At 39.1% G+C, this 26,535-nt stretch overlaps 2 protein-coding genes across 2 annotated transcripts; one reads left to right on the plus strand and one right to left on the minus strand.

Annotated features, from left to right (window-relative positions):
* The first annotated feature begins 1,630 nt into the window (after positions 1–1,630).
* Positions 1,631–2,978, plus strand: LOC109218346 (glyoxylate/hydroxypyruvate reductase HPR3-like). Its single transcript, XM_019382706.1, has 2 exons — positions 1,631–2,195; positions 2,337–2,978. Exons 1-2 carry the CDS (start codon positions 1,770–1,772, stop codon positions 2,853–2,855), a joined length of 945 nt encoding a protein of 314 aa, XP_019238251.1. The 5' UTR covers positions 1,631–1,769; the 3' UTR covers positions 2,856–2,978.
* Positions 2,979–3,068: 90 nt separating this feature from the next.
* Positions 3,069–13,561, minus strand: LOC109218345 (UTP:RNA uridylyltransferase 1). Its single transcript, XM_019382705.1, has 6 exons — positions 12,123–13,561; positions 7,789–8,157; positions 5,527–5,750; positions 5,381–5,444; positions 3,658–3,854; positions 3,069–3,519 (listed from the first exon to the last, which is right to left on the minus strand). Exons 1-6 carry the CDS (start codon positions 13,356–13,358, stop codon positions 3,309–3,311), a joined length of 2,301 nt encoding a protein of 766 aa, XP_019238250.1. The 5' UTR covers positions 13,359–13,561; the 3' UTR covers positions 3,069–3,308.
* Between the last annotated feature and the right edge of the window lie 12,974 nt (positions 13,562–26,535).

Raw genomic sequence — 26,535 nt, forward strand, 5'->3', positions numbered from 1 at the left:
GGAACTCTCGAAGGCTTTCTTTAAGTCTTCTCGTGGCTTCAGAACTTTTAACATTTAGATTGCTCGCAAAAGCTATTGCAGCCCAATTATCTGGTACACGGGGTAAAGTCATTCGTTCGCGTTGGAACCTATCAACAAAATCTCTGAGCAACTCTGTATCCCCTTGTTTGATTTTAAAGATGTCCTCCATTCTTTTTTCAACCTTTTGTGCTCCTGAGTGTGCCTTAATGAAAGAATCTGCAAGCTCAGCAAAAGAGTTTATAGAGTTTTCAGGCAAAAGAGAATACCAGGTTAGTGCACCCTTGGTGAGTGTTTCACCAAATTTTTTGACCAACACGGACTCAATCTCCTGCTTGGTTAAATCATTTCCTTTGACCCCTGTAGTAAATGCTGTCACATGGTCACGTGGATCGGTTGTGCCGTCATATTTTGAAATGTCAGGCATTTTGAACTTTTTAGGGGTTGAAAGGGGAGCAGTACTCGGTTTCCAAGGTTGTTGTGAATATTTATCCGCATCTATTCCTTTGATTATTGGGGGAACTCCAGGGATTTGCTCGATGCGTTCGTTTTGTTCTTTGAGCTGTGTCTGCAAAGTTAGTACCAAATTTTGTAAATAAGAATTATTTGTATTACCTGGATTCATTTCTCGTGGTTCAATGGGGGTTCCTTCGTTTGAATTAACAAGGCCAGAACGAGGATTCTCCAGCGTATTGTTATTTGGCGAAGGTGTGGACGGCGCAGCAGGTAACCGGCTAACTAGCGCTTGAAGAGCTTGGCTAACCCGTGCATCAATTATTCTTTGCAGAGCTTCTTCTGGTCCCTCAAAATGTTCTGATTGCTCTTGCTCATCAGCATGTGATTTAGGAGTGCCTTCACGAGATTGACGTGGTGAATTTTGAAGGGCAGGAACCGCGTTAAAGTTCTGCAAATCTCCTTGATCTTGATGCATTTGATTTTCACGGTTTCCCAAGGTGTTGTCACTGTTATTATTGTCATATGACATGATGATAACAACAGATAGACTGTAACTTAAAAAGAATAGATTATCAGATTCCCGGTAACGGAACCAATTTGTTTCACCAAAGAAATAATATTTTGGATAAAACTAGAATTTGAGATGAAAAATCAGGTTACTGATAATCAAGAGACCAAAATAATAATAGGCTTTCTGAGAATAATAACAAAGCAGTAAACAAAATTTCTTATTTCAGTATGATGTAAAATGATATCCTTTTCCCAATACAACTTCCTCATTTTATAGTTGATTCTAGGTAAAGGAAATAAACCTAAGTTTTAATGAGACAATTATGGACAATAAATGACATTAAATGAGCCGTTACACAATCATTCCTATTAAATACCAATTTTCTAACGTATCAGGTATTTAATACTGAATTTGGACTCCTTTTTGTCTTCAGATTCATGTCTTCAATGCCTTTCGACCCACTGGCTTTAAATGACTTCGAATTGGTACGAGACTCGTGTCTAAACTGCTTCTCGTGTCTATTTCACTTCTTCTTCCCGTACCTGTCATTTCCCGTACCTTTTTCCCAATTGTTACGCTTTGACCACTTGTCCAGTCCACGTGTCACGCCACGTCATCTTCAATATAAATTCAACTTTTTTCCCAATACACCACCAATATAAGGAAAAGGCTAGGGACACATTGATGAGTTTGATTTGCTTCAAATTATTTAAATTTAGTTTCGTCATAATTTCCAAGGACCAAAAGACAAAATACAACCATTTGATCAAATCTGAAGTAGAAAATGGAGCTTCCAGAGCTACTAGTAATTCATCCACCTCCAGTATTCATCATCCACCAACAACAATTCTCCCAAAAATTCAAACTTCTCAAAGCTTACGAATCTCCACTCTCCACAGAGCTCTTCCTACAGGCCCACGCTCAGTCCACTAAGGCACTCATCTGCTATGGCAAGAGCCCAATCACTAGCGACATACTCCGCCGTCTTCCTTCTCTTCAGCTCGTCGTCACTGGCTTCAACCATATCGATCTCCCTGAGTGCCGTCGCCGATGTATCGCCGTTGCTAATACCGCTGATGTCTTTTCTGAGGATACTGCTGATATTGGTGTCGGTTTGTTGATTGACCTACTTCGGAAAATTAGCTCCGGTGATCGGTTTGTTCGCTCTGGAATTTGGCCTAAAAGTATTCGGTACCCTTTGGGCTCCAGGGTATACTTTTGATCCTCGCTTACCTTTCAAATTGAAAATATTCATTTTCACCATAGCTAAATTAATAGTAGTAACTTTATTAGGTCCAATTTTAATATTGATGTTCTCTTGAATCCCCTTTTGATATTTGCTCATTTGCAGTTGGGAGGTAAGCATGTGGGAATAGTTGGTTTAGGCAACATTGGTCTAAAAGTTGCAAAAAGGCTAGAGGCATTTGGCTGCAAAATTTCATACAACTCTAGGCAAAAGAAACCAGTTCACTACAACTTCTACCCAAACGTCTGTGAACTTGCATTCAACTGTAACATCCTCGTCATATGCTGTACATTAACTCTCGAAACTCGCCACATGATTGACAAGGATGTTCTAAAAGCATTGGGAAAGGATGGCATTCTCATCAACATTGCTCGTGGACCTATTGTTGATGAGAAAGAACTGGTGAAGTTCTTGGTTGATGGTGAGATTGCAGGTGCTGGTTTGGATGTGTTTGAGAATGAACCTAAGGTTCCTCAAGAGTTAATTGAATTGGATAATGTTGTTCTTACACCACATAGAGCTGCTTTCACTAAGGAAGCATTTCGCGATGCTTTCCAACTTGTTCTGGCTAACTTAGAAGCATTTTTCTTGAATAAACCATTGATTTCCCCGGTCATAGATTAATGAATAGAGAACTAGAACTGGGTGTTTTCAGGTTCAGATTTGACCTCTTGTCAATTCATCACAAAGTATGCATGTATAACATTGAATAATTAATTTACCTCCATATAAAATGTAAGTTCTACACTGGTTCCTTCAGCAACTATCATTCTCCTGATCAATTACTATAGTTATGATCCACGAATCTAGAGGGCCAGCATACAAATCAAGTTACCATTGCAACAATTCCATGCCTAAATAATACGCAACATAAATATGTACCACAGAATTCTAGGAGAATGTTCTTTACATACAAAAATAGACACCTAGATGATGATCAAAAGCACCTAATTCCTAAATACATTTAGGTGAAAGCAAAAACGAGAAGAGAGACAAAAAACGAACTTAATAACGAATTTACATCCAAAAGGGCATTCTTATAAATATGGGACAGTTTCCTTGAGGAAAAAGGCAAAATCAGCTAGGTATATAGGGTTCAAAGAGCTTGACACAGGGGTTCGGGTCACACTGCATTATTTCAGCAGCACGTTCGAATTCTTCCCTCAGTACTCTTATGCTGAACTTGTCTACCACCCTACCAAGATCATGAGAAACCTCAAAAGGATCCTCAATGCATATCAGATGGCGGTCGTTCCCAATCCTCCTAGTCCAGTCTTTGGCTCGCTTGCTGTACATAACGATACAGGAAGAGTAGTAAGCAACCCAAAACAGAACCACTATATGACTAATGCCATTTCATTTTGAAGATCTTCAGAAAACAAATAATCAACAAGAACAAGACAGTTGTGTAGCTGCAATGACCTACCTCAATATGCTTCCAGTACGAACAGAAATAACATCATTTGCATAATCATGACAATAGGCCCAGTAGTTGAAGAATGCCCACACTAACCGAGCAAGACTTTCCCCATTGTGGGATCCAAAACCACAAAGCTTTTCCACTTTATCAAAGTAAGCACATTCAATGTTGTCAACGGTAACAGAGTAGGTTGGCTGCATTCCCTGATAAGCGAATAGGGGAAATGAAAATGAAAAAAGAATAACTATCTTCATATAAAGTAACACATAGATAGAAGTCCCCTTCCAATTACATATTTGCCTGAATAACACCCTCCCCCCTCCCCTCTAGATTTAAGTTTTTTGGTTTCTCTTATGAGTTAAGAAATATATAGCAGGAATAGATCAAAGACAGGACTAGGGGTGGCAAACGGGCAGGTTACAGGTGATGCCAAAAACGGATTTAAAAAAATCCGACCCGCCATATTTAATACGGATAGAAAATGGGTTATCCAGTAGATAATATGAATATCCATATTATCCATAGCTTCTTAAATATGATCACTTCTGGGAGGATTCCTAGTCTCCCAAATTTGAGGAACCGCCAAATTGAGTTTTTGCAAATGTAAAAGTTAAACACATTGGTTATCCATTTTTTAAGTGGATAATATGGATCTTATCCATATTTGACCCATTTTAAAAGTTCATTATCCAGTCCATTTTTTAGAGGATAATATGGATGGTTAATTATCTTTTTAATCCATTTTGCCACCACTAGACAAGACCTTGATATCCCAACCAGTTTGCAAGCCCGAGAAGTAACACATGTAAAGGGTAAATATTCCAACGCAAAGACATGACACATTATCGTTCCAAATTATCGGAGTTATGACAAATTAATAAATTGATTAACTTTTTTCAAAAGAAACTGATGAACCAAATGAAAGTAAATGAACTACACATAATTTGTAGACAGGAAAAAAAGGAAGGAAAACAACATGCATGTTTCATATTACTTTATGGTAAATGTTAAAGCAAATTGCTCATTCTTTTCATTTGCCCATGTGCATAAAACATTTACAGTCCTTTTTTTTCCAGAAGGAATCATTTAAGTTCTTTCTTGATCATACTTTTTAAATCCTACCTTTTAGAATAGAGGACAGAATCTTGCTGTCTTTTGATGAGAGGGTAAATTAACTAGTGCAAGATGCTGAGAATTTTAAGGCATGAACACCCACAGCTCGTAAGTTCCAAATGCATCCATGCGGACAATCATACAGGGAAAACCAAGAAGAAACAGTTTTGTTCTTCACGGAAAACTATACATGCTTAACTGAAGGAGCACGTGAAGGAAAGAAGAGTCAAACAACTATTAATTTGCAGAGTCAGTGTCTAGAGGAAAAGATTTACAATCAGAAGCGGAGCTAGTATTCCAAGTTTATGGGTTCGGGATTCTAGTTTTTTAATTTACTGGGTTCCAAGTTAATAACTTGTACATATTCAATGAATTTCATAAAATAAATACAGAATTTAAACCAAAGTTAGTAGGTTCGACCGAACCCATGAACAACACACTAGCTCCACCCCTGATTTCAATTGATGAGGAAAGTCATTCACACTCAACCAAACAACACATAGTTCGCACATCCTTGCAGTGATGGCTTACTGACAAACAGTTCAGGTAGTTTAAAAATCTTACAAGTTTCACACGCAAGGCATATATCATAGCACAGGAGCTAAAGAAAACACACCTGTAGGCATGGAAGGATGGCAGGTCTTCGCTGCTGTAGAAAGTGAATGCACATTAGCACATACCTGGAAGAAGAAAATAAAAGTTAGCCTACTGTACAAGAGAATGAGAGAGGAAAAGAAAATAATTGAGAAAATGTAGGCTTACGCATAGCTAGATAATGTCCCCTGGTAAGTTACATTTACCCCTCTCGACTTAGCCCAGTGTTTGACGATAAATGCCAACTGCCTTAATCGCACATCTATGTGTGCATAATCTCGAAGCAGCTTTGTGTTAACAACAGCCAAAACATTATTCACACATATATCACATGATATCCCAGTTTCTGGATCCATAAGCTTGACTATAGGCACCCTAGCACGCGTTAGCGCCTGTACGGGAACTTAGTTAGAAACCATATTGAGATGTGTATTACAAGAAGATTAGCCAGATAACAAAGATGAACACGCCCCATAGGGGAAGTGTACCACACAACCTAAGGACTTCATAACAAATCAGAAGCACATAAGATTCTAGATCCACTCTGGATTGAAGTAGCGAACAAGGCAAGTGGACTTGTCCAGCCCACACAACACATTGTTCTCCACTTGATGAATAGAACCTGCCTCAACCGGGATAATTCATGGCCAGGGTTATTAAAAGCAAGCGCTTCTCGCTTAAAGCGCTGAAGCGAGGCGGGGCGCAAGGTTTGCGCTTTTCTGACCTAAAGCAAGGCATCTGAAAAAAAGCGAGCGCTTCAGGGAAAAAAGCGAGAAGTGGGGCGAGGAAAAAAAGTGAGAAAAGCTCGCTTAAGTGAAGTCCAGCGTCTGCCTAGGGTTTTTTCTAAAAAAAATAGCAAATACACTTACGCACCTTTCTTCCAAAACATTTCTCGCTACTGCTACAAACCAAAACATCCTGCGACATCTCTTCTTCAGTTCTTTTCTTATTCTCTCAAGGTAAGTTTCTCTTCTCTTCTCTTCCTCTTCTGCTTTTCTCTGGTTTACCTGCTTTCTCTCGACTCCTCTCTTCGTTTCTCTTCTTCTTTTCTATTTTTTTCAGTTCTTCTTTTCTCTGTTCTGCCCCGTTTTCTAGTTATGCTATTGCTCTGTTTTTTTTAAAAAACTGCTGTTTAGTGGTTCTGCCCTGTTCTACCAGTTCTGTTTTTGTTTTTTTGGTGATTGTAGTAAATTCTATCTCATTATCCAATGGCATCAAGCCAAAATAAAGATCCAGCTTGGGCGTATGGAGTTGCAATTGGCAATTGTAGCACAAAAGTCCATTGTTATTTTAAGAATTGAAACAATTGCTTAATATGTTATTTTTATTGAGTTCTTGGTCATTTATCAATGCCAATTTAATATTTTTTATTTATGTATTAAATTGCACTTCACATGAAAAAAGCGCGCGCTTCGCTTTCCGCTTCTTGCTTCAGTGAAGCAAGGTCTCCTTGCTTTTTTCCGCTTCTCGCTCTCCAACACACTGGTCATGGCCTTCAAGCGGAACTGTCTTGTGGCCCAAAAAATAGGTCGGATCCACATTGAAGTTTTCACATTGACCTCTATATATGGTTGAATTTTCAATTGTTTCGAGAAATGCACTCGTAAATTGAAAGGATCATCAAACTACCCAAGCACAGCTTTGGTAGCTAGATCTCGGACGAATACACCCAAAAAAAAAACGTAAAACCAACACGCAACTCGCAAGCACAAAATTATGCCAGTCTAAAGTTTCAATCTTCCACCCCCCAATATTTAGCCAATATTTACATATCCATTGAGTGTCATTGTTCTGAAGTCAAAAGTAATGAGAGTGAAATGATAATATAATTTAGTTGTAGACTCATAAAAAAACATAATTTTAGTTTACAGATTCAAGAAAGTTCTAATTCAGACGATAATTTAAACAACTTATTGAATGAATCGTTCATTATTTTTCACCTATAGATTCAATCAGTCTCAATCCTAAAGCAGTTGAAATTAGCTATATGAATACCGCATATGACTTCTGCCTGTTCATGTATTATGTTTTTGAAATGAAATTAATCGTTCTATAAAACTAGAAACTTAAATTTGTCCTTGTATATCCTTCATTCTCTCCAAGATCTATAGGGTTACGGAGTTTTTTTTTTTACACAGTTGTGTCCAATTTTCTTTCTTTTTTTTTTTTGAGAGGGCAATTTTCTTTTATTTTCTTCAGTTTGCAATATGCAAAACCATAAATAACAAATTAAATAAAATAAAAAGCAGCCTTGGACAGACCCCCCTGGCAAATCTTGGATTGGTCCTCCCTCCCTTTTGGCTGAGACCAACCCTAGCACCCTCCAAACCCCTCTTTAGAGGCCAGTCTGGCCCGTGTTGTACCCTTCATCAGTATCTGGATAGTGCATAAATGAACATCAGTAGATGTGTACTAAGATTTTTGGAATACCTGCACATCCTGGAGATTGTCCGATTGCAACATGTCAGCCAACTTCAACAATACCTCTGATTTGTCAATATTTGCATCCTCAATTGCAAGGCAAATATCAATATCGCTCTTCGAGAAACCAAAAGAATTGGCACAAGATCCATAAACATAGAGCCGAGCACCAGGCCATTCCTTGCTAACAATTTTATCCAAAAGTGCTAATAACTGCTTCTGCTTTGCCTTTTCTTCTTCTGGAGGTATTAAGGACTCATATATAGCTAGCAAAGCAGCATTCATCCTATTAATGTCACTCCGACATGCAATCTGTCTTTTCAACATTCTCATCCTCTGGCCGAGTATAAATTCTCCTCTCTTATCTGATCGGTAGTCCTGATGAAAGCAGCACAAAAGTGAGTCGCCAACACTAAATTTGGCTTCAAGACGGATATGAGAAAGGGTAGAGATATTAACTGTTCTTTCTTAAAAGGGAGAGAGATTAACTGGTTTATTTCGTCTTTATGAGATATTAGTGATTTACTTCCGATTGTTTTGCAATTGGAAGAAAGTAAAAATATCATGCTTCCTTTTTTGCATCTAATTTTAAATGGATTGAAAGATCTGAAAAAAAGGGAAGCCCTCAGCCCCTTTTTTGCTTTCTTAACAAACAAGGGAAATGATACATACCCCTCCACTTTCGCTCCAGCTCCTCTTTACCCCAATCAATCATTGCTAAAATCTTTGGAACATTGTAGCAGAGACACCAATAGAACACAATATGCTAGAGAAGTAGAATACAGTTACACAATTTTATAGAGACTAGCGCGTGTACCCCATATTAATGAGAAAAATCTTTTTTAAAAACAATCAACATGCATAATATTTAAAAAAAAGTGTTTGAGTTATAAAATAAAAATTAAAGACTAAAAAATCATAAAAATGATAAATATTAATCTTGTTTAGGGTTTCATGTCCCCTCTAGTGATTGTTTTCTTCAGTTCGCTCCTGTATTTGTTTCTGATCTTGTTAACTCAGTAAGAACTAAAGAGCGACTGTCATAATTTCTTTCTTTCTTTGTTCTACTGTACTTTAAGTTATTTAGTTTACCGAATTATTTTTTAATTTCTCAAGTCGAATGAATGAAAAAAATAAAGAAAAATAATTGACAACTCATTTAGAATAAGCTTTGTCTTTTACTGTCTCGGCCTCTCTTTTTTTTTTTCCTTCAAATTTGCAATTTAATGCCAACCAACTCTTATAATATACTATATCGAATTTTGTCTATTTTCTTACTTCTTCCACTATCCAAGCTCTTTTTATTTGGAATAAAAATGAACCTTTTTATTCCCAAATCTCTCAACGACCAAAAGATTTAATTTATAATTTGTGTTATTGATAATCTTTCAAGAATTATGATTATATATATCAAAAATCCAATGGGAAATAGCTATCATGATATCTCATGAAAATAACAAGAACATAATTTCAGTTCAAATGAATGTTACTCGCTAGTTTCTTTCTATAATTTTTTTAAATTTAACGGATTAACTATCCTACTCCCTATGAGGTAGGGGTAAGGTCTGCATACACACTACCCTCCTCAGACCCCACTTGTGGGATTTTACTAGGTTGTTGTTGTTGTTGTTAACGGATTAACTATATGATAGTTACTAAGTATTTACCGAGCATGTGGAAGTTCTTTATTAAGAGTTATAAAGTCTATTACTTTCAATTAAGCATTTTATTATGCTTGACAGATTCAAAACCAAAAAAATAAGAAGATAAAAAACTAATTACCTCAGTTTTGACGAAGGGAAAGGAAAAATAATAATAGGAGTCCAAAATAAGCAGACGCTAATATTTTGGTTACGACTTAAATATTTTCGTTCATAAAGATTACTGAAGTAAAACTTTTAATTAATCAAACTTCGACATGATGGAACGAATTATGCTATGGTATATAGTTCAAATAAATACACGTTTTATATAGGTAAAATTTTAATCGATTTTTCAAAGTATTAAATATTGGTATTTTAAACATTAATAAGTAAAATATTATAGTTAATTTTGAAATCCTAAATCTTAGCAAGTTAATCAAATGACAATTTTGTCATGTGAAATATATTTTAAAAGGCAAAAAAAGGTGAATGATATTTGCTAAGGGGCTTCGTGCTTTTAATTTAGTATAGATATAAATAGATAACTTAAATTCTTATAAATAATGTGTTTGTGTTATAAAATAAAATAAAAAAATAAGTTCCTAAAAAGGATGAAAATTAATCCCATTTAGGTAGCTTAATGTAGGAAGAAATCTTGTCTCATAAAGGTATATTATTGTGGTATGTGAGAATATTTTTTGAAAAATTATTGTTATATTCAACTATAATTATAATTTATTGTGAGAATATTTTTTGAAAATTTTTTGTTATTTTCAATTTACTAGTATTATAAAAAAAATTGTTGATTTAAAGTTTAATATAAGCTCAGCCCAAAATTTAAATAAGGAAATAATTTAATATATAATATTTAGTTGAACCGCATCGAATAACTATTACTGAGATTTGATCAGCAAAATAAATCATATCGAACCTCAGTTTTAGAAAAAATCATGTAGTTGGTGTGATCAGTACTCTCGAAAGAAATTTCAAAAGCTTGACTCTTAACAAGACGGGTTCGAGCCATGGAAATAACCTCTTGCAGAAATGCAGAGTAAGGTTGCGTACAATAGACCCTTGTGGTCCGGCCCTCCGTATAGCGGGAGCTTAGAGCACCGGGCTGCCCTTTCTTCTTTTTTTTTTCACTCTTAACAAGGTAACTATAATCTTTTTTTTCTTTCATTTTCTTCACTTCTACAAAGATTAATGATTTCATCTGACAAGAACTATTATTTCTTGATGTATGTTCATGTATATTTGCATATTGTGGAATTCATACATGATTCAATAGTTTTTAATGTTCATGTAATTACGTTTTGTATATGTATATCAGATAATATTTGAATCCAAATCATGTCAATCAACTTCAGCTTTAATAATATTCCCTATTAATCATAGGCTACAGTAACAATTAGATTTAGGAATATTTATTAAGCTCTTTTGATGTGGTGTAAGTTTGACTATATGAATAACAATTAATTTTAAAATCCTAAGTATTAGGACTTCCTAACCTAGTTCAATAAGGAAATATTTAAGAACCAAATTTTAATTGATTGTAAAATCCTAAATATTAGGGAAGTAGCATAAATTACCTATTTGTCTAATGTGAGAGCTGCTTTTAAAGGGATAAAAAAGGCGAACAACATTTCGCTAAGGAGCTTCGTGCTTTTAATACAATATAGATATAGATACAGATTGTGCAAGAGACATCCAGACAGTCCAATTTACCAGATTTTAGGATGGAAAAAGAAAATAATCAGAGACAAGGAAAGTATTCCTTGACTTGCCAAAAAAAAACGGGAAGTACTTATGATGTTCGATCCGCTTTGAAAAGATGCGTGGGTGAAAAAGCTAGATATTTTTCTTCTACAATTTGTCATTTTCTAGCTTTCGACAATACGCTGGTCAGAATTGTCTTCGATAAAGCATATATATTTTGATGCATTGACAAATAGGGGCAATGTTATCCGCAAAGTCAATTTTTCACATCTCAACTGATGTGCTTCATTTCAGATTAAAACTCCACAAGACTAGTATACCAACCATCCTGAAACTCTAATTTATGTCAAGTTAGCTCGACATAATGATCCATGTTGTACCACCCAAAATCAATTTGAATTTCCAGGTAAATATTTTTTTGCTCCCAAGGACTTTGATTCAAATTGTGAAAGCAGAAACTGAAGAGGATTTTTATTACTAGCATTTAACATACATCTCTATATGCAATGAGTTAGCAACTCAGCTAGTCAGTGCATATGGTTGCTCACAGTCGAGGCTATCAGCCTCGCATATATGTGCTGCGAAAGCCAGATAACATGTCAATTAGTTATACAAAATCCAGTCATTGCATGGGAAGGAAATCAATAAGGTGTATTACGACTATAAGAATTACATCAGAAATTGTTAGACATTATACTACAAAAGAAAAAGAGGTACTTGAAACAAATTTTCTTTTACAAATATAAACTGTGAAGAGGTAATCTTAAATCCTAATTTGCTGATGAAACTTTTAGCATACATAAGGGCACAAGACCATGCATTGTAAGCTACGAATATTTTCAGTGCATGTATTTATTTCCATTGTATATTAACTATTCAATTTCTTTAAACCACTGTAACACACAAGGAAGGCTAAATAATGACTAAGGAGGCACATTACCAAATCCAGCACATTAAATCTGAATAAATGAGGGTACTAAATACCTTATCACGAGAGCCATGATGTTTCTTTTTATCACTTCTCTCATTTGATTCATCCTCGAGTCCAAGAGAACTGATAAGCTGTTCTCCCAAATCATCCAATTCACTTTGACCTCGAGCGGAACCTCTACCTAGCTTATCCCTCATCCCACTGCCAGTTTCTTCTCCACTCTCAGCTTCCTCACCATGTAATTCCAACATAGAATCCTCAACATCAGAAGCCAAAACAGAATGAAGTTTACTTCCTACCGGTGGGCCAGGCGAGTCCAGCTGACGAAAAATGCCTCGACCATCCGAAACAATTGCATAATTCTTATCATTCCTGGGAAAATACTTACTTTCCCTTTCATTCTTATTATTCAAGCCAATAACCCTATGGTTCGACTCAACGAAATTGCTCTTCTCCTTATCCACATTATGCTCAAAGCCCATGCTCCTCGCTTTGCCCGAAAAACCTGGTGGTGGCACCACCCCTCTTACACCCCCACTCTGAAACTGTCTTCCCCACCCCAAACCCCCACTCTCACCCCCACCTCCACCACTAGTACTATTCTGTTGCTCAAGACCCCTCAAATTTCCCAAACTCTCGTGCTGTTTTCGACCCGAACCAATAACATTGTCAAGCTTACCCTCCACACCATTCAACATCCTAACATTCCCTAATCTTGATTCTTGGCTTTTCTGTGCAAAGTTACCAACTTTACCAGCTAATTCACCATTGAGACGATTATTTAGTATACCCAAATCGCCTCGAATATCTCTACGTAACGAACCAAAGGTCAAATTTTGATCTAGCTCAGGAGTTGACTTATAGGGCTTAGCATTACCACCGAAAATTCCCAAATTGCCCATGTTTTCCCCTACTGATCCAAATCCAAGTGGACCACCAGCATGTTGAATTTGACTGAACCCACTTGAGTGGGCAGGAGGAGATGAGAAATTAGGGTTAAGGTTATGGCTAGGATTAGGGTTTTGGAGAAACCCTTGAATAAAGAAATTATGGGGTACAAAGAGAGGAGGAGAGTGAGAATAGGGCAACTGCGGGAAGGGTACACTGGGACCTACTGCGGCAACCGCCGGATCATGTGGCAGAGTCTGCAATTCCGGCGGCGGTTGGTGCTGAGGATGGTGGTGATGTGGACGATTCTGAAGTAATTGAAGAAGGAATTCGCCGCCGTTCGCTGCCGCTGACTGTGAGGATAGCGGCGGCGATGCGGCGTCGCCTCCTCCGCCGTTCATGGTTCAGAAACTTAGTAGCGAAAAAGTCTAATTTGAGACTTTTTTCGATCCAAAAAAAAGACCAAATCTTTACGTATTCCGTCTGTTGATTGGATTTCTCGGAAACAAAAATGTTTAGTTTAAATTATTGATACTTCATAAATATCTGGAAACTAAAAAGAGTCTTCTCCATTTTGTAGGATGGTTAGTACTCCACTACTAGACAAGGTAAAAAGAAGAAAAGAAAAGTAAAAACACCAAGAATTTTCTTTTCTTTTCAATTTTGATACCTAAAGAAATGTAAAGAATTAAGAGAACTACTATAACTGTGACAATACGTCAATCCAAACAAAATTAGAATTGGCTATTTGAATTTTTACTTCATATGTGCTTTTTATTAAATTTAAAAGTGACAATCAAAAGTTACTTCATAATTTATAAACAATGATATCTATTGACACGAAATAATTCCTAAGACATATACTATAAATGTATGGTATTCAATTTTGTTTAAATCATTCATATAAGTCTCTTTTGTTATCTCTAAGAAAAAAGAAGAAAATAATTATTTTTTTAAAGAATACTTTATATGCACATTCACGCCTTAAAATACAACAACAACAACATACCCAATGAAATTTCACTAGTGAGATACATTCACGCTTTAAAATGGAGATTAATAAAGTGTTCTTAGAACATAACTCCACAAGATTATTCACTTAATTTAACTCTCCAAATTTAACTCTTTGAAAATAAATTATAATGATGTTTTGACTTTCTTTTTTTTTTTGACTAAAAGGAGATATAATATATTAATACTACGGAATAGCATTGGTTACATCGCCTAGATAGCAGCACGCCTCAAGGACGTTGGCATTGCCCCACTCTGCTAATTGGGCACATACAGAAGAAGCAACAGTTTTGACGAAATAAACAGAGGAAGCCCTATCAGTAGCTAGATTATTTACTACATAGGAGGGTGGTTTGTCCAAGAGTTGATAGTCGCTTCCTTTCTTCAAAGCATCCCTCGCCAGCTTGTGGGCTACCTTGTTTCCTTCCCTAAAGTTATGGATGATCCTCGGCTCCCTCAGCTGGAGCATTAACGCCCTGCATGAGTCAATCATTGATTTCATGAGTAATGCAGCCATTGTTTAAAAGATTTATTACCTGTGTGGCATCTGTTTCCACGATCAAAGGAGTGAGATCCCTTATTAGGGCAATTTTGAGACCCTCCTTGAGAGCTTGAAGTTCAGCTTGAAATGAAGAGTTAGCTGGGCATCTGTGTTGAAAGCCTATTAACCATTGTCCATTGTGGTCCCTAATTAGACCTCCTAACCCTCCTACTTTTTCTTTGTCATTAAAGGCCCTGTCAATATTTAGTTTGTAGTTTTTGGGAGGGGATTATGCCAAGCTATCCTAATTGCATGGGAAGGAACAATTATTTTTTCCTTTTCAGTTACTAGATGGTACTTTGTTGCTAGGACTATAGCAGTAGTTGGGTTGCGATAATAGTTGGTGTTAAGATGATTGTTGTTATTTCTATTGAGCCAAATGCTCCATAGGAGGAAAGGATAGTAATTTTTCCATGAGAGGTGGATTGAGGGAGAGATGATGTCTGTGTTGTTTCGGATTTCCAACCAATGAGATTCGTTAGGCCTTGGACTGTATTTGAAGCCATACCTATTCCAGATGTTCCTGACTGCCTTGCTGTTAAAAAAAATATGTTCCATAGATTCCTTATCATTCTTACATACTGAGCATATGGGATTTATGTTTGTGCCAATCTTGAAAAGGTAAGATCTAGTGGGTAGCTTGTTATGACGGCATTTCCATAAAAGGAATTTCATTTTGTTGGGGCATTTTAGCTCCCAAATCTAACTAAAATCCATTGGCGTTTGAGAATTAGGAATAATTATTTTGTAGCAACTTTTGGTAGAGAACTTACCATCCCCCGTTAGGTCCCAAGTCATCCTGTCAATGTGGCCTACCTTAGGTTGAAGAGATAGAATTCCGTTCGTAATGTCAGTGGGGAGAATGAAAGGAATTTTCCCTAAAGTGCACTTACCATCTATCCAAATATCTTTTATTAATAGGGTTGAGTTACTTTTTGTCAGAGGGCCCTCAATAACCTCTCTAAGTTTCAGAGCCTTGGGGATCCAATTAGCTTCCCAAATATTTAGATTAGAATTTGATCTTGGAATTCATTTTAGCCCTTTGCTACAAATGTTCCAGCCTTTAATAATACTTTTTCATATGTAAGAAGTGTTTTGAATGTTATTTCTGGAGCCATATATAGAAGTTAGTAACTTAGACCAAGGCTTGTCAGCATTATGAATTAGTCTCCAAGTGAGACTAGACAAATTGACTAAGTTTTTATGCCTAGCAGCTCGAATACCCAGCCCTCCTTGGCACTTATCTCTAGTTATTGTATCCCAGGCTACTAGATGAATTTTTTTAGTAGTTAAGGTCGATCCCCAGATGAATTTCCTTTGTAGCTTGTCAATGTGATTGAGAATTTTAATGGGGAGGAAGTTGTAATGCATATTATGGTTAGGCATACTATTTAATGTGGAACTGGCTAGAGTCACCCTTCCTGCCATACTTGGGAAGTTTGATTTCCAGGAGGCCAATTTCCTGGTCTTGTTGTCTATAATGAATTGATAATTAGAAGACTTAGGTTTGTTATTAGTGATAGGATACCCTAGATATTTTCCAAAGCTTTTACTAGTGTTGATATTGAAAAGCTAAACCAATTCTTTGGAAGTATGTTTTGGGCAGTTTCTGGACACTATCATTTTTGATTTATTGAGATTGATTTTTTGGCCAGATAATTGGCAAAAAAAGTTAAGGCATCGAAGCATGGTTGTTGGAGATTTTTTGTCAACTCTAAACATTAATGTTAAATCATCTGCATAGAAGAGATGGGATAGTTGATATTTATTACTCCCCATTGATGTAGGAGTCCAGTAGCCTAAGTCTACATAGTGATTGATATGGATGGATAATATTTCCATACATAGGATAAAAATATAAGGTGATAGAGGATCACCTTGTCTAATGCCTCTACTGGGAGTAAAGAAGTTGCTTATATTACCATTAGCAGGACAGATATTCTACTAGTAGTTATGCAACTCATAGTGAGACTAGAGATTTTAGGCAAAAATTTAAAATAACGGAGAGTCCTATAGATAAAAGACCATTCTAATCGGTCAAAAGCTTTTTCGATATCTATCTCAAGGACCATGTTTGCCTTGGTACCTAACTGTTTGTGCATTTTTAACATAAGCTCCTGGATTATGATAGCATTATCGCAAGTATATCTTCCCTTAATAAAACTTGCTTGGTGAAGACTAATTAACCTACTTAGGAAAGGCTTTAGTCTATTTGCAATAATTTTGGTAATGGTTTTATAAATGGTGTTACAAAGACCAATAGGTATAAAAAATTTCAGATTGTTAGCATTGGGGATTTTTGGGATAAGGCATAGGTAGGTGTTATTTATGCCCCCAGGGGGGTTTCCAAAGTCGAAGGACTGGCAGCAAAGGTGTATTACTGAAGATTTGAGAGATTGCCAGTACTTTTGAAAAAAGAAAGGGTGTAAACCATCCGGCCCCGGGGATTTGTAAGATTTGAATGAAATAATAGCGTTTTTGATTTCTACTGGGGATATATTAGTGTCAAGGGGTGATAAATCTATTTGATGACGATTAGGAGTGTCATTTCTAATGGAGGACCAATCTGAATAGTTATGACTAGTAGAGAAAATTTCTTGGAAGTAAGCAAGAGTGTGATCCATAATTTGACGAGGATCATCAATCCAGTTATCATCAGGGTCCTTGAAGTAAACAATTTTATTTCTTCTTCTATTATTAGTAGCACTAATATTGAAGAACTTTGTATTAGAGTCTCCTTCATTAAGCCAATTTGTTCTAGACCTCATTTTTCAATAGTCTTCCTCCATCCTAAGGATACTATTATAGTCAGCTTTAAGGGTGGTTTCTAATTGACTTAGGAATTTGCTATAACCATAAGAGGTAGAATTTTGAATCCCATTAAGTCTGGCCAAAATTTGCTTTTTCCTTTTAAAAAGATCGTCAAATGTATTTTTGTTCCAGTCAGTTATACGATATTTGAAAATGTTAGAGGCCTCAATAAAACTATTGTTGTGCCAGCATTCTTCCACTATGTTCCTAAACTCTGGATGCCCACTCCAATAGCTTTCTAATCTGAAAGGTTTGGGGAGACGATTATCTACTTTGCGGATTAACTTTATTAGAATAGGGTTGTGGTCAGAATGCGTCTTAGGTAGATGAATGATGGATGCCTTGGGAAGTAGCCCCACCTATTTTTCATTGGCAAAGATTTTGTCCAGTCTTTCCACTATACGATAACTAATATTTTTACGGTGGTTTGACCATGTATATTTACAGCCTTTAAAACCTAAATCCATTAGTTTGCAATAGTTTATTTTTGACCAAATTTTTGCAGCTCTTCTCCTGTTTATAGGGTTCCCTCCCCATTTATCATTTGCAACTAGCACATCATTTAAGTCCCCCCTAGAAGCCATGCATCTTTGTAATTATCAAAAATATTAGATATACTGTCCCACATGATATTTCTATTAGAGATGAGTGAGCTAGCATATATAGTGGAAAATAACCAATTATGTCGGATAGGAGGTACCTCTATCAGAGCATAGATCTCGTTGTTTCTTTTGACGAAGTTGTTAACAGTCACAAGATTGTTTCCCATAGAACTGCCATACCCCCTGATTGACCCTCAGCTGGGACTTCAATCATGTCGGAGAAACTAAATTCATGCATAATGCTGCCATGGTTAGTCATCCTAGTCTCAAGTAACGCTTGGATGATGAGTAGCTATGAGTTCATGTAAATTCCTTCTAAATTCATCATTGTTACCCCCCCCCCCCATATTCTAAATAATAAAGTTCTTAGCACGATTCATAGCTTGGGGTAGGGGTTGAAGATGGCCATTCATCTGACTTCCCTGGGGGAAAATTGGGTTCCTCCCTAGGGATGGTACCAGTATCATTGCAATCTTCCCCACTGTTGGATCCTGTGGTGGGCGCATGTCCATTGTGAACTTGAATAGTGAAGCTGGACAAGCTAGTATGAGCTTCTTCTCCCGCATTTCCTCGAATAGATAGACTTTTACTTCGTCTAGGTTTGTGGATTCCACCAAGTATTCCCCCACTAAGTTGAATTCCTCTTCTATTCCCTCCTCCACTGGATTTCCTAGGTTTTGATTCATCTGAGGTTGAGGAACTTCTTGGTTCAGTGGACCTAGGTTTACTGGGACTTGAGGTTGCATGTTGTTCAAGAGAGGATCCCAGTTCATTAGGATTGGGTTGAGAGCAATGATCTCTTAACACTTAAGCAAATACGAAATAGACTTTTGAACGAATCTATCTATATACTATACTAAAAGCACGAAGACCCTTAGCGAAATATCGCCTTTTTTGCCCTTTAAAAATAGATTTCACACTGGACAAAATAGTAATTTAATTATTTTTCTAATATTTAAGAGTTTGAAATCAACTAAAATATTGACTATTAAATAATTTTCCTATTTTCACTACGTATGAGTGCTAATTTTTCACATACATTGCATCTTTAGTTTTATAAAAGCTTTATTATTATTTTCTTAAATTTATTAATTAAATTAATTTTTACCCAAGTCAATCCTCCTACTCCTAATAATTGTCTAACAAAGTAGAAACAAGTTATATAAAGAAAACTCATTTCTGCGAGGCTCATTCATTAATTAATTAACACTTCTAAGTTTTATACAAGGAAATTATTTGATTCCTATGCAAGTCAAGATCTCTTGCTCTTAATAGTTGACTGACGAAGTAGAAACAAGTTATATAAAGAAATATATTTCGGCAAGACTCACTGTTTTGATGATTTTTGTTCGAGTTGCATTGGTTTGTAACGATATATGTTGTTTTGCATTGCAAATTCTACGAGTGAACCCAATGCTAGAAATTTATTCATATGATATGATCCATATGGTATTCATAATCTATAAACTAGGAATTTGTAACGACCCGACTGGTCGTTTCGTTTTTTAGAACCCCGTTCCCCTAAATAAGACTTCCCGCGCTTGCCTTAATTAATTTACGACCTGCGGGGATGGTTGGTTCGGGATTTGGAGGAGTTTGGGTTGAAATAAGCACACTTGATTCTTTAAGATTTTCTGAAAAGGCTAAGTTTGACAGTCCCAGAGGGTTCATAGGAAAATATGGGACCTGGGCGTATGCTCGCAATCGAATTCCGAGGTCCCTAGACCGAGTAATGAATTTTTGTTGACAATTGTTAAACTGGAAATTCTAAGGATTTAATGAAATCGAATAATGCTTGATCATGTTGGTATCGGGCCCGTATGTTAGTTTCGGAGCCCAGTACAGGTCCAATATAACATTTAGGACTTGCCCGCAAAATTTGGTGTCAATCCGAGTAGTTTAAGTACGTTTCGGCACGTTAGAAGTGAATTGAAGAACTTGAAGTTCATAAGTTTGATTCAATTGGTTTTAGGGGGTGATTCCTAGATTTAGCGTTATTTCGGGCGTTCCGAGGGTTCGAGCGAGTCCGTTTTATGATTTCAAACTTGTCGGTATATTCGAGCGGGGCCCGGGGGCCCCGAGCGTCAATCGAGCGAGGCTCGAGTGAAGTTGGAAATTTGGGAAGGAGGTGAAGCTCCCAGCTATCTATCATAACCGCACCTGCGGTTGGTCAGCCGCAGGTGCGAGACCGCAGAAGCGGTCTTCCCTCTCGCAGATGCGGCCAAGCCAGACCAGGCCTAAAGCCGTAGAAGCGGCTGTTTTTCCGCAAAAGTGGAGCCGCAGAAGCGGCTTGCATCTCGCAGATGCGGCCCAATGGCCCAGTTGAGTTTCCGCAGAAGCGGGCGAACTTTCCGCAGATGCAGTGGGTGCAGGTGCGGCCCAGGACCGCAGATGCGTAAATCACTGAAGCAGTGAGCTCATTAGTACGGGCCCATTTTGATAAAACTAGATTTCACCACAAAATTTGTTATGAAATGAAGTAAAAATTACATATTACTGATCCGTAGGCTATAGAGAACAACTTTCTTCGAAAAATTTCAGAATCCGGACACGTGGCCCAGGGTCAGATTTTAGGAAACTTGTGTTTAAGGCCAGGAAATTACTTTAGTAATTAAAATGCGAACTCTTGAGCTTGTATTGACTAGTTCCTACCTCGTTTAATTAGTTTTGGATCGTTCTGCTCCAAATTGAGGGCTTGAGCACGTTCTTGGTATTGGAAGCACGTTTTGGAGCGAGGTGAGTCTCCTTTCTAACCTTGTAAGAGGGAATGGTCCCCATAGGTGAGTTAATTAAATCATATGTGCTAATTGTGGGGGACCCATAGGTGAGTTAATTAAATCATATGTGCTAATTGTGGGGGCTACGTACGCACGAGGTGACGAGAGTCCGTGCGTAGCTACTATTATGTTAATTGTCCGGGTAGTTTGGGACCCGTATCATGCTATGTTTGTATGTGTCTATATCCTTTCATGTTAATAAGATCACTTAGGACTTGTTAGAAGTTGGAACACTGTATAAGAACGCATGTACTTATTTGATAACTCGTGTGAATTCATTTGACTATGATTGTGCCTTATGTGCCCTTTTGATGATGATTTATATTTGTGGATCGGGCCGATCGCCTCGGTAGAAATAGATGCATCTATGGTTCGAGCCATTCGACCCTCTGGCAGTGCACATTTCTTTCATGTTGGATCGGGCCGTACGACCTCGGCATAATGTGCGCATGATATTTATGTGAATTCATATTCATGACTTGTCTTGTTAAATGCCCTGAAATGTAAATGGCTAATTATGGAATTTTCTTGAGAATGACTTATCGTTTCATGCTATAAATTGCTATATAAATTGTGACATTTATGCGTAGTAAAACACTTATTATATTAAATGACCCTAGTAAGTGTCAAGTCGACCTCTCGTCTCTACTTCTTCGAGATTAGACGAGATACTTACTGGGTACATATTGTTTATGTACTCATACTACGCTTCTGTACTTAATTGTACAGGATCTGAGGCAGGTGCATCTGGTTATCAGTCTGGTGCGCACGTTTGATCGTAGTCCGAGATTCCACGGTGAGTTGCTCCTTTCCTATGCCGACCAGCAGCGTGATGGAGTCTTTCTGTATTTTCTTTTGACTGTCTGATAATAGGTGAATTTGACTATAATCACGCACCAAATAATCACCTTCTTGTGAACCTTTTAATGTGGAAAAATGACAACAAAATGCTCTTATTAGTGCTTTTCATGATTTGCAGGTGATATAGGTGTAAGGAAGGCTAAGGAGCGGTTTTGGAGTCAACTATTGATGAAAAAAGGCCAATTGTTGAATTTCCCAAGTATCCCATTCAAAACAGGCCAAAATTTCCGGGTACAAGTTCCACCGCGGTTCTACCGCGACCGCGGTGAAACCGCGGTGGAAGGCAGTTTCTGAAAGTTGAAGATTCCGCGAGGGCGTTTGGCCGCGGTTCTACCGCGACCGCGGCAGAACCGCGGTGGGCACAGTAAACTTCAGGGACTTAAGTGTAAAACACGGGATTTTTAGACCAAAACCCTATTTAAAACATTAGACTTCGCCCAAGAGAGGCATGTATTGATTTTTTAGGTTTCTTAGCAAGGAAAACAATTGTGAGCAAGTACTCTAAACATCTTTCTTCCTTTCTTTTGATTTTCATGATGAATTCAAGCGTAGTTTATTCTCCCATATCTATGAGTAGCTAAATTCCTTGTCTAAGGCTTTGATGGAACCTATTGGGTGATGAACTTCTTGTTTATGTGAATACAAATTGCGAGTTTAATCTTTATTTGTTCAACTTCGTGTTCGTTGTAGTTAATTGATAGGATCCTCAATTAGCTGTACCTATTTAGTGTGCATAACTTGGAAAAGAGTGCATATTTAGGGTATTGTTGAACAACACCACTCCTAGATTATTAGAGGAATCTATAATTGCGGGTTTAAAGGCGGGATTAGGAATAACGAAGTCTTGGGTGCAATCTAGATTGAATTGTGCTAAATAAAGCAAGCTAGTGTATCTCGGGAGAGTGCAATAGTAGATTACTGTGATTACTCGGAAGAGATTTGTGGTAAGATTAGCGTTCAAGATTGATAGAGATGAGTGGGTAAATTTGAATGAGCATAAACAGGAGGGATTCCATCAATAGGGGAAATCATTGCCTTAGCTTTTCCTCATAATTGTTTACAACCTTATTAAATTAGTTACAGCCATTTAGTTACTTGCAAGCTAGTTGTTAAAGAACACTCAACTGAGAATTTGAATGTTTGAGAAGCTGGTGCTGAATACTTGGTGGGTTTGAAGATAGCGGTTGATAGGTTAACTCTCTGTGGATTCGACCCTGGGCGTAATACTCGGGTTATATTTGCAACGTCCGCAGAGTTCTTTTCTAGAAGGCATAGTTGGGCGTGATCACTGTCTATTCTAGTTCGGACAGTAGGGTAGACTATTCTTTTGTGTATTCTACTAGATGCCCATATACTTGTGACACCAGGTCTTGGCACACACATTGGTAGACTATTCTTTTGGGATTGTATAACTATTTCGATTCGATGCTAATTATTTCTTGCTTTGAATTCAAATATAGAATTTGTGTTAACTGTTTTAAAAACAAAAGGGTAAAACTAGAACTTACTAATATTTCCTCATTGGCTTGCCTGACAATGGTGTTGGGCGCCATCATGACCTGGTGTGAAATTGGGTCGTGACAACATGGTATCAGAGCACTAGGTTCACGTAGGTCTCACAAGTCATGGGCAAACCTAGTAGAGTCTTGCGGATCGGTACGGAGACGTCTGTATTTATCTTCGAGAGGCTATAGGGTGTTAGGAAACTACTCTTTCTTCAATTCCTATCGTGCAGTGGTTAGTGTACTAAATTTCCCTCTTCTATTCTCTCACAGATGGTGAGGACACGCACGACCGTTGTTCCAGACCCGGGAGGAGCTGCTCCCCTCGTTGCTAGAGGCCAAGGCAGAGGCCGGGAGGTAGGGGACGAGGGCATCCCAGAGTTGTTCTAGTAGCACCACCAGCGGATCCGGCAAGGGATCCTATCACTGAGGAGCAGGGCGAGGTGCCTGCAGCTGAGCCTACCCCGGTACACTTCATGACAGCACCGGGTTTCTAGGATGTCATGGGCCGTATGCTGTGGTTCATGGATACTATGACTCAGGCTGGTTTATTTCCAGTGGATCCAGCCACATCACAGGCAGGAGGGGGAGCACAGACCCCTACTGCTCAGGCTCCTAGACATGCAACTGCAGTGTATCAGACTCCGGGTGCACTACCCGCGTACGGGGCTCAGCCAGTCGCTGTAGTGGTGCCCGAGCCCAGACCAGCTGCGGATGGAGATCCGCAGAAGTTATAAGACAGATGGACCAGGCTACACCCTCCTATCTTCAGAGGGGAGCGTCATAAGGATGCCCAGGACTTCATTGATAGGTGCAGGGATAGACTGCACAACATGAGGATATTGGAGTCGCATGGGGTTGACTTCACTACTTTCCAGCTGGAGGGCAGGGCCCGTAGATGGTGGCAGTCGTATGTTCTTGGCAGGCCAGCAGGTTCTCCTCCTATCACTTGGAGTGAGTTCACACAGTTATTTTTGGACAAGTATATCCCACCCTCCGAGAGGGAAGAGCTACGGTATCAGTTTGAGCAGCTTGAGCAGGGTCAGATGTCGGTGACCGACTGTGAGGCGAGATTTTCTGAGTTATCCCGCCATGCTTTGATGATACTTCCTACTGATGCGGAGAGGGTGCAGAGGTTCGTTGTAGGGTTGCATTCTGGCATTAGGGCCAATATGGCCTGAGAGGTGGAGATGGGTACTCCTTATCAGCTAGTGGTGGAGATTGCTCAGAGGATCGAGGGCTACCGTCTGAGGGGTAGGGAGCAGATGCAGCAAGACAAGAGGGCTAGATTCTCTGGAGAGTTTAGAGGTGCCCCGGCTAAGGGTAGAGGTCAGTTTGGGAGGGGTCAGTCCAGTAGGCCCCCATATCCAGCACCACCACCTACTCGGGGTGCTCCAGCGCGCCCCTATTTCAGTGCCATGCCAGAGAGTTCTTATCGCCCGCCAGCTATTTAGGGTTCCTCCGCTGGGTATTTAGGTTCCCAGGGTTCTTATGGCTCTTATTTCAGTGCTATGCCGGAGGGTTCAAATCGTCCACCGGGCTATTCAGGCTTCTTCTACTGGGTCTACAGGCCATCTGGGTCAGCCATCGGGACAGCAGGCCGCCGCACCGCGAGGTTGTTTTGAGTGCAGAGACCTTGGTCATATGAGGAGATACTGCCCCAGGCTTCGGGGCAAGGCAGTACAACAAGGTCATCCGCCTATGATTTCGGCACCGGTTGCCCAGCCGCCTAGAGGCGGGGGACAGAATGGTAGGGGCCGTCCTAGAGGTGGAGGCCAGACAGGGAGAGGTCAGCCAGCTACTGATCAGACAGGTGGAGGCCAGCCAGCCGACGCTCCTGCCAGATTCTATGCTCTTTCGGGCAGACCAGATGTATTGGCCTCAGAGGCCGTTATCATAGATATCATTTCCGTTTGTGGCAGAGATGCTTCGGTATTATTTGATCTAGGGTCCACCTATTCATATGTATCATCTCTGTTTGCTCGTTTTCTGGTTATTGCTCCTGAGCCTTTGGGCAATCCTATTCATGTGTCCACTCCTGTGGGCGATTCTGTGGTTGTGGATCGGATCTACCGGTCTTGTGTGGTCACATTCTGCGGTTTTGAGACTAGAGCGGACCTTCTGTTGCTTGATATGATCGACTTTGAGGTCATCCTAGGCATGGATTGGTTATCCCCATACCACGCCGTCCTAGATTGCCATGCCAAGACTGTCACAATGGCGATGCCAGGGTTGCCAGGGTTGGAGTGGAAGGGTTCCACAGTTGATACGTCTAGTCGGGTTATATCTTTCCTGAAGGCTCGGCATATGGTCGAGAAGGGGTGTTTGGCTTATCTGGCTTATGTTCGGGACATCACTGTAGAGTCTCCGACGATTGATTCAGTTCCAGTAGTTCGGGAGTTCGCCGATGTGTTTCCTTATGATCTTCCTGGCATGCCAACGGACCGTGATATTGATTTCTGTATTGATTTGGCCCCAGGTACCTAGCCTATATCTATTCCACCGTATCGTATGGCTACGAAAGAATTGAAAGAGTTGAAGGAGCAGCTTGAGGAGTTGTTGGCAAAGGGGTTTATTAGACCCAGTGTGTCACCCTAGGGTGCACCAGCGTTATTTGTGAAGAAGAAGGATAGCACCATGCGGATGTGCATTGACTACCGCCAGTTGAACAAGGCTACCATCAAGAATAAGTACCCGTTGCCGCGCATTGATGATTTGTTCGACCAGTTGCAGGGTGCGAAGATGTTCTCTAAGATTGAATTGAGATCGGGGTACCATCAGTTGAGGATTCGGGACTCAGATGTTTCGAAGACTGCTTTCCGTACTAGATATGGTCATTACGAGTTTCTGGTAATGTCCTTTGGCTTGACCAATGCCCCAGCGACGTTTATGGACTTGATGAACAGGGTATTCAGACCTTACAATGATCCCTTTGTTGTCCTCTTAATTGACGACATCTTGATATACTCACGTAGCCTGGGAGAGCACGAGCAGCATTTGAGAGTAGTGCTACAGACCTTGCGAGAGCAGAAGCTATATGCTAAGTTCTCCAAGTGTGAGTTTTGGCTGGAGTCAGTGGCATTCTTGGGGCATATTGCGTCTGGAGAAGGTATTAAGGTGGATCCCAAGAAGATTGAGGCAGTTCAGAGTTGGCCACATCCTACTTCAGTACAGAGATCAGGAGTTTACTGGGGTTAGCAGGTTACTATCGACGATCAGGGCTTTTCATCTATTGCGTCCCCTCTGACCAGATTGAATTATAAGGGTGCTCCCTTCCGTTGGTCTGATGATTGTGAGGCAAGCTTTCAGAAGCTCAAGACAGCTTTGACTGCAGCACCAGTCCTTGTGTTGCCTTCTGGTTCAGGGATGTATACGGTATATTGCGACGCTTCACGCGTTGGCTTGGGTTGTGTATTGATGCAGGAGGGGCGAGTTATTGCATATGCCTCCCGTCAGCTGAAGATTCATGAGAA

Source organism: Nicotiana attenuata, unplaced genomic scaffold (assembly GCF_001879085.1).
Source record: "Nicotiana attenuata strain UT unplaced genomic scaffold, NIATTr2, whole genome shotgun sequence".
Classification (NCBI taxonomy): domain Eukaryota; kingdom Viridiplantae; phylum Streptophyta; class Magnoliopsida; order Solanales; family Solanaceae; genus Nicotiana; species Nicotiana attenuata.

What these genes read in the sequence shown, in the direction of transcription:
- LOC109218346 (XM_019382706.1), top strand. Translation starts at nt 1,770, where the DNA reads ATGGAGCTTCCAGAGCTACTAGTAATTCATCCACCTCCAGTATTCATC. An exon ending in GGTACCCTTTGGGCTCCAGG is followed by an intron (nt 2,196 to 2,336) that starts GTATACTTTTGA and finishes GCTCATTTGCAG; the next exon opens with TTGGGAGGTAAGCATGTGGG.
- LOC109218345 (XM_019382705.1), bottom strand. Translation starts at nt 13,358, where the DNA reads ATGAACGGCGGAGGAGGCGACGCCGCATCGCCGCCGCTATCCTCACAG. An exon ending in ACAATCTCCAGGATGTGCAG is followed by an intron (nt 5,751 to 7,788) that starts GTATTCCAAAAA and finishes GTTCCCGTACAG; the next exon opens with GCGCTAACGCGTGCTAGGGT. An exon ending in CGTACTGGAAGCATATTGAG is followed by an intron (nt 3,520 to 3,657) that starts GTAGGTCATTGC and finishes CGTTATGTACAG; the next exon opens with CAAGCGAGCCAAAGACTGGA.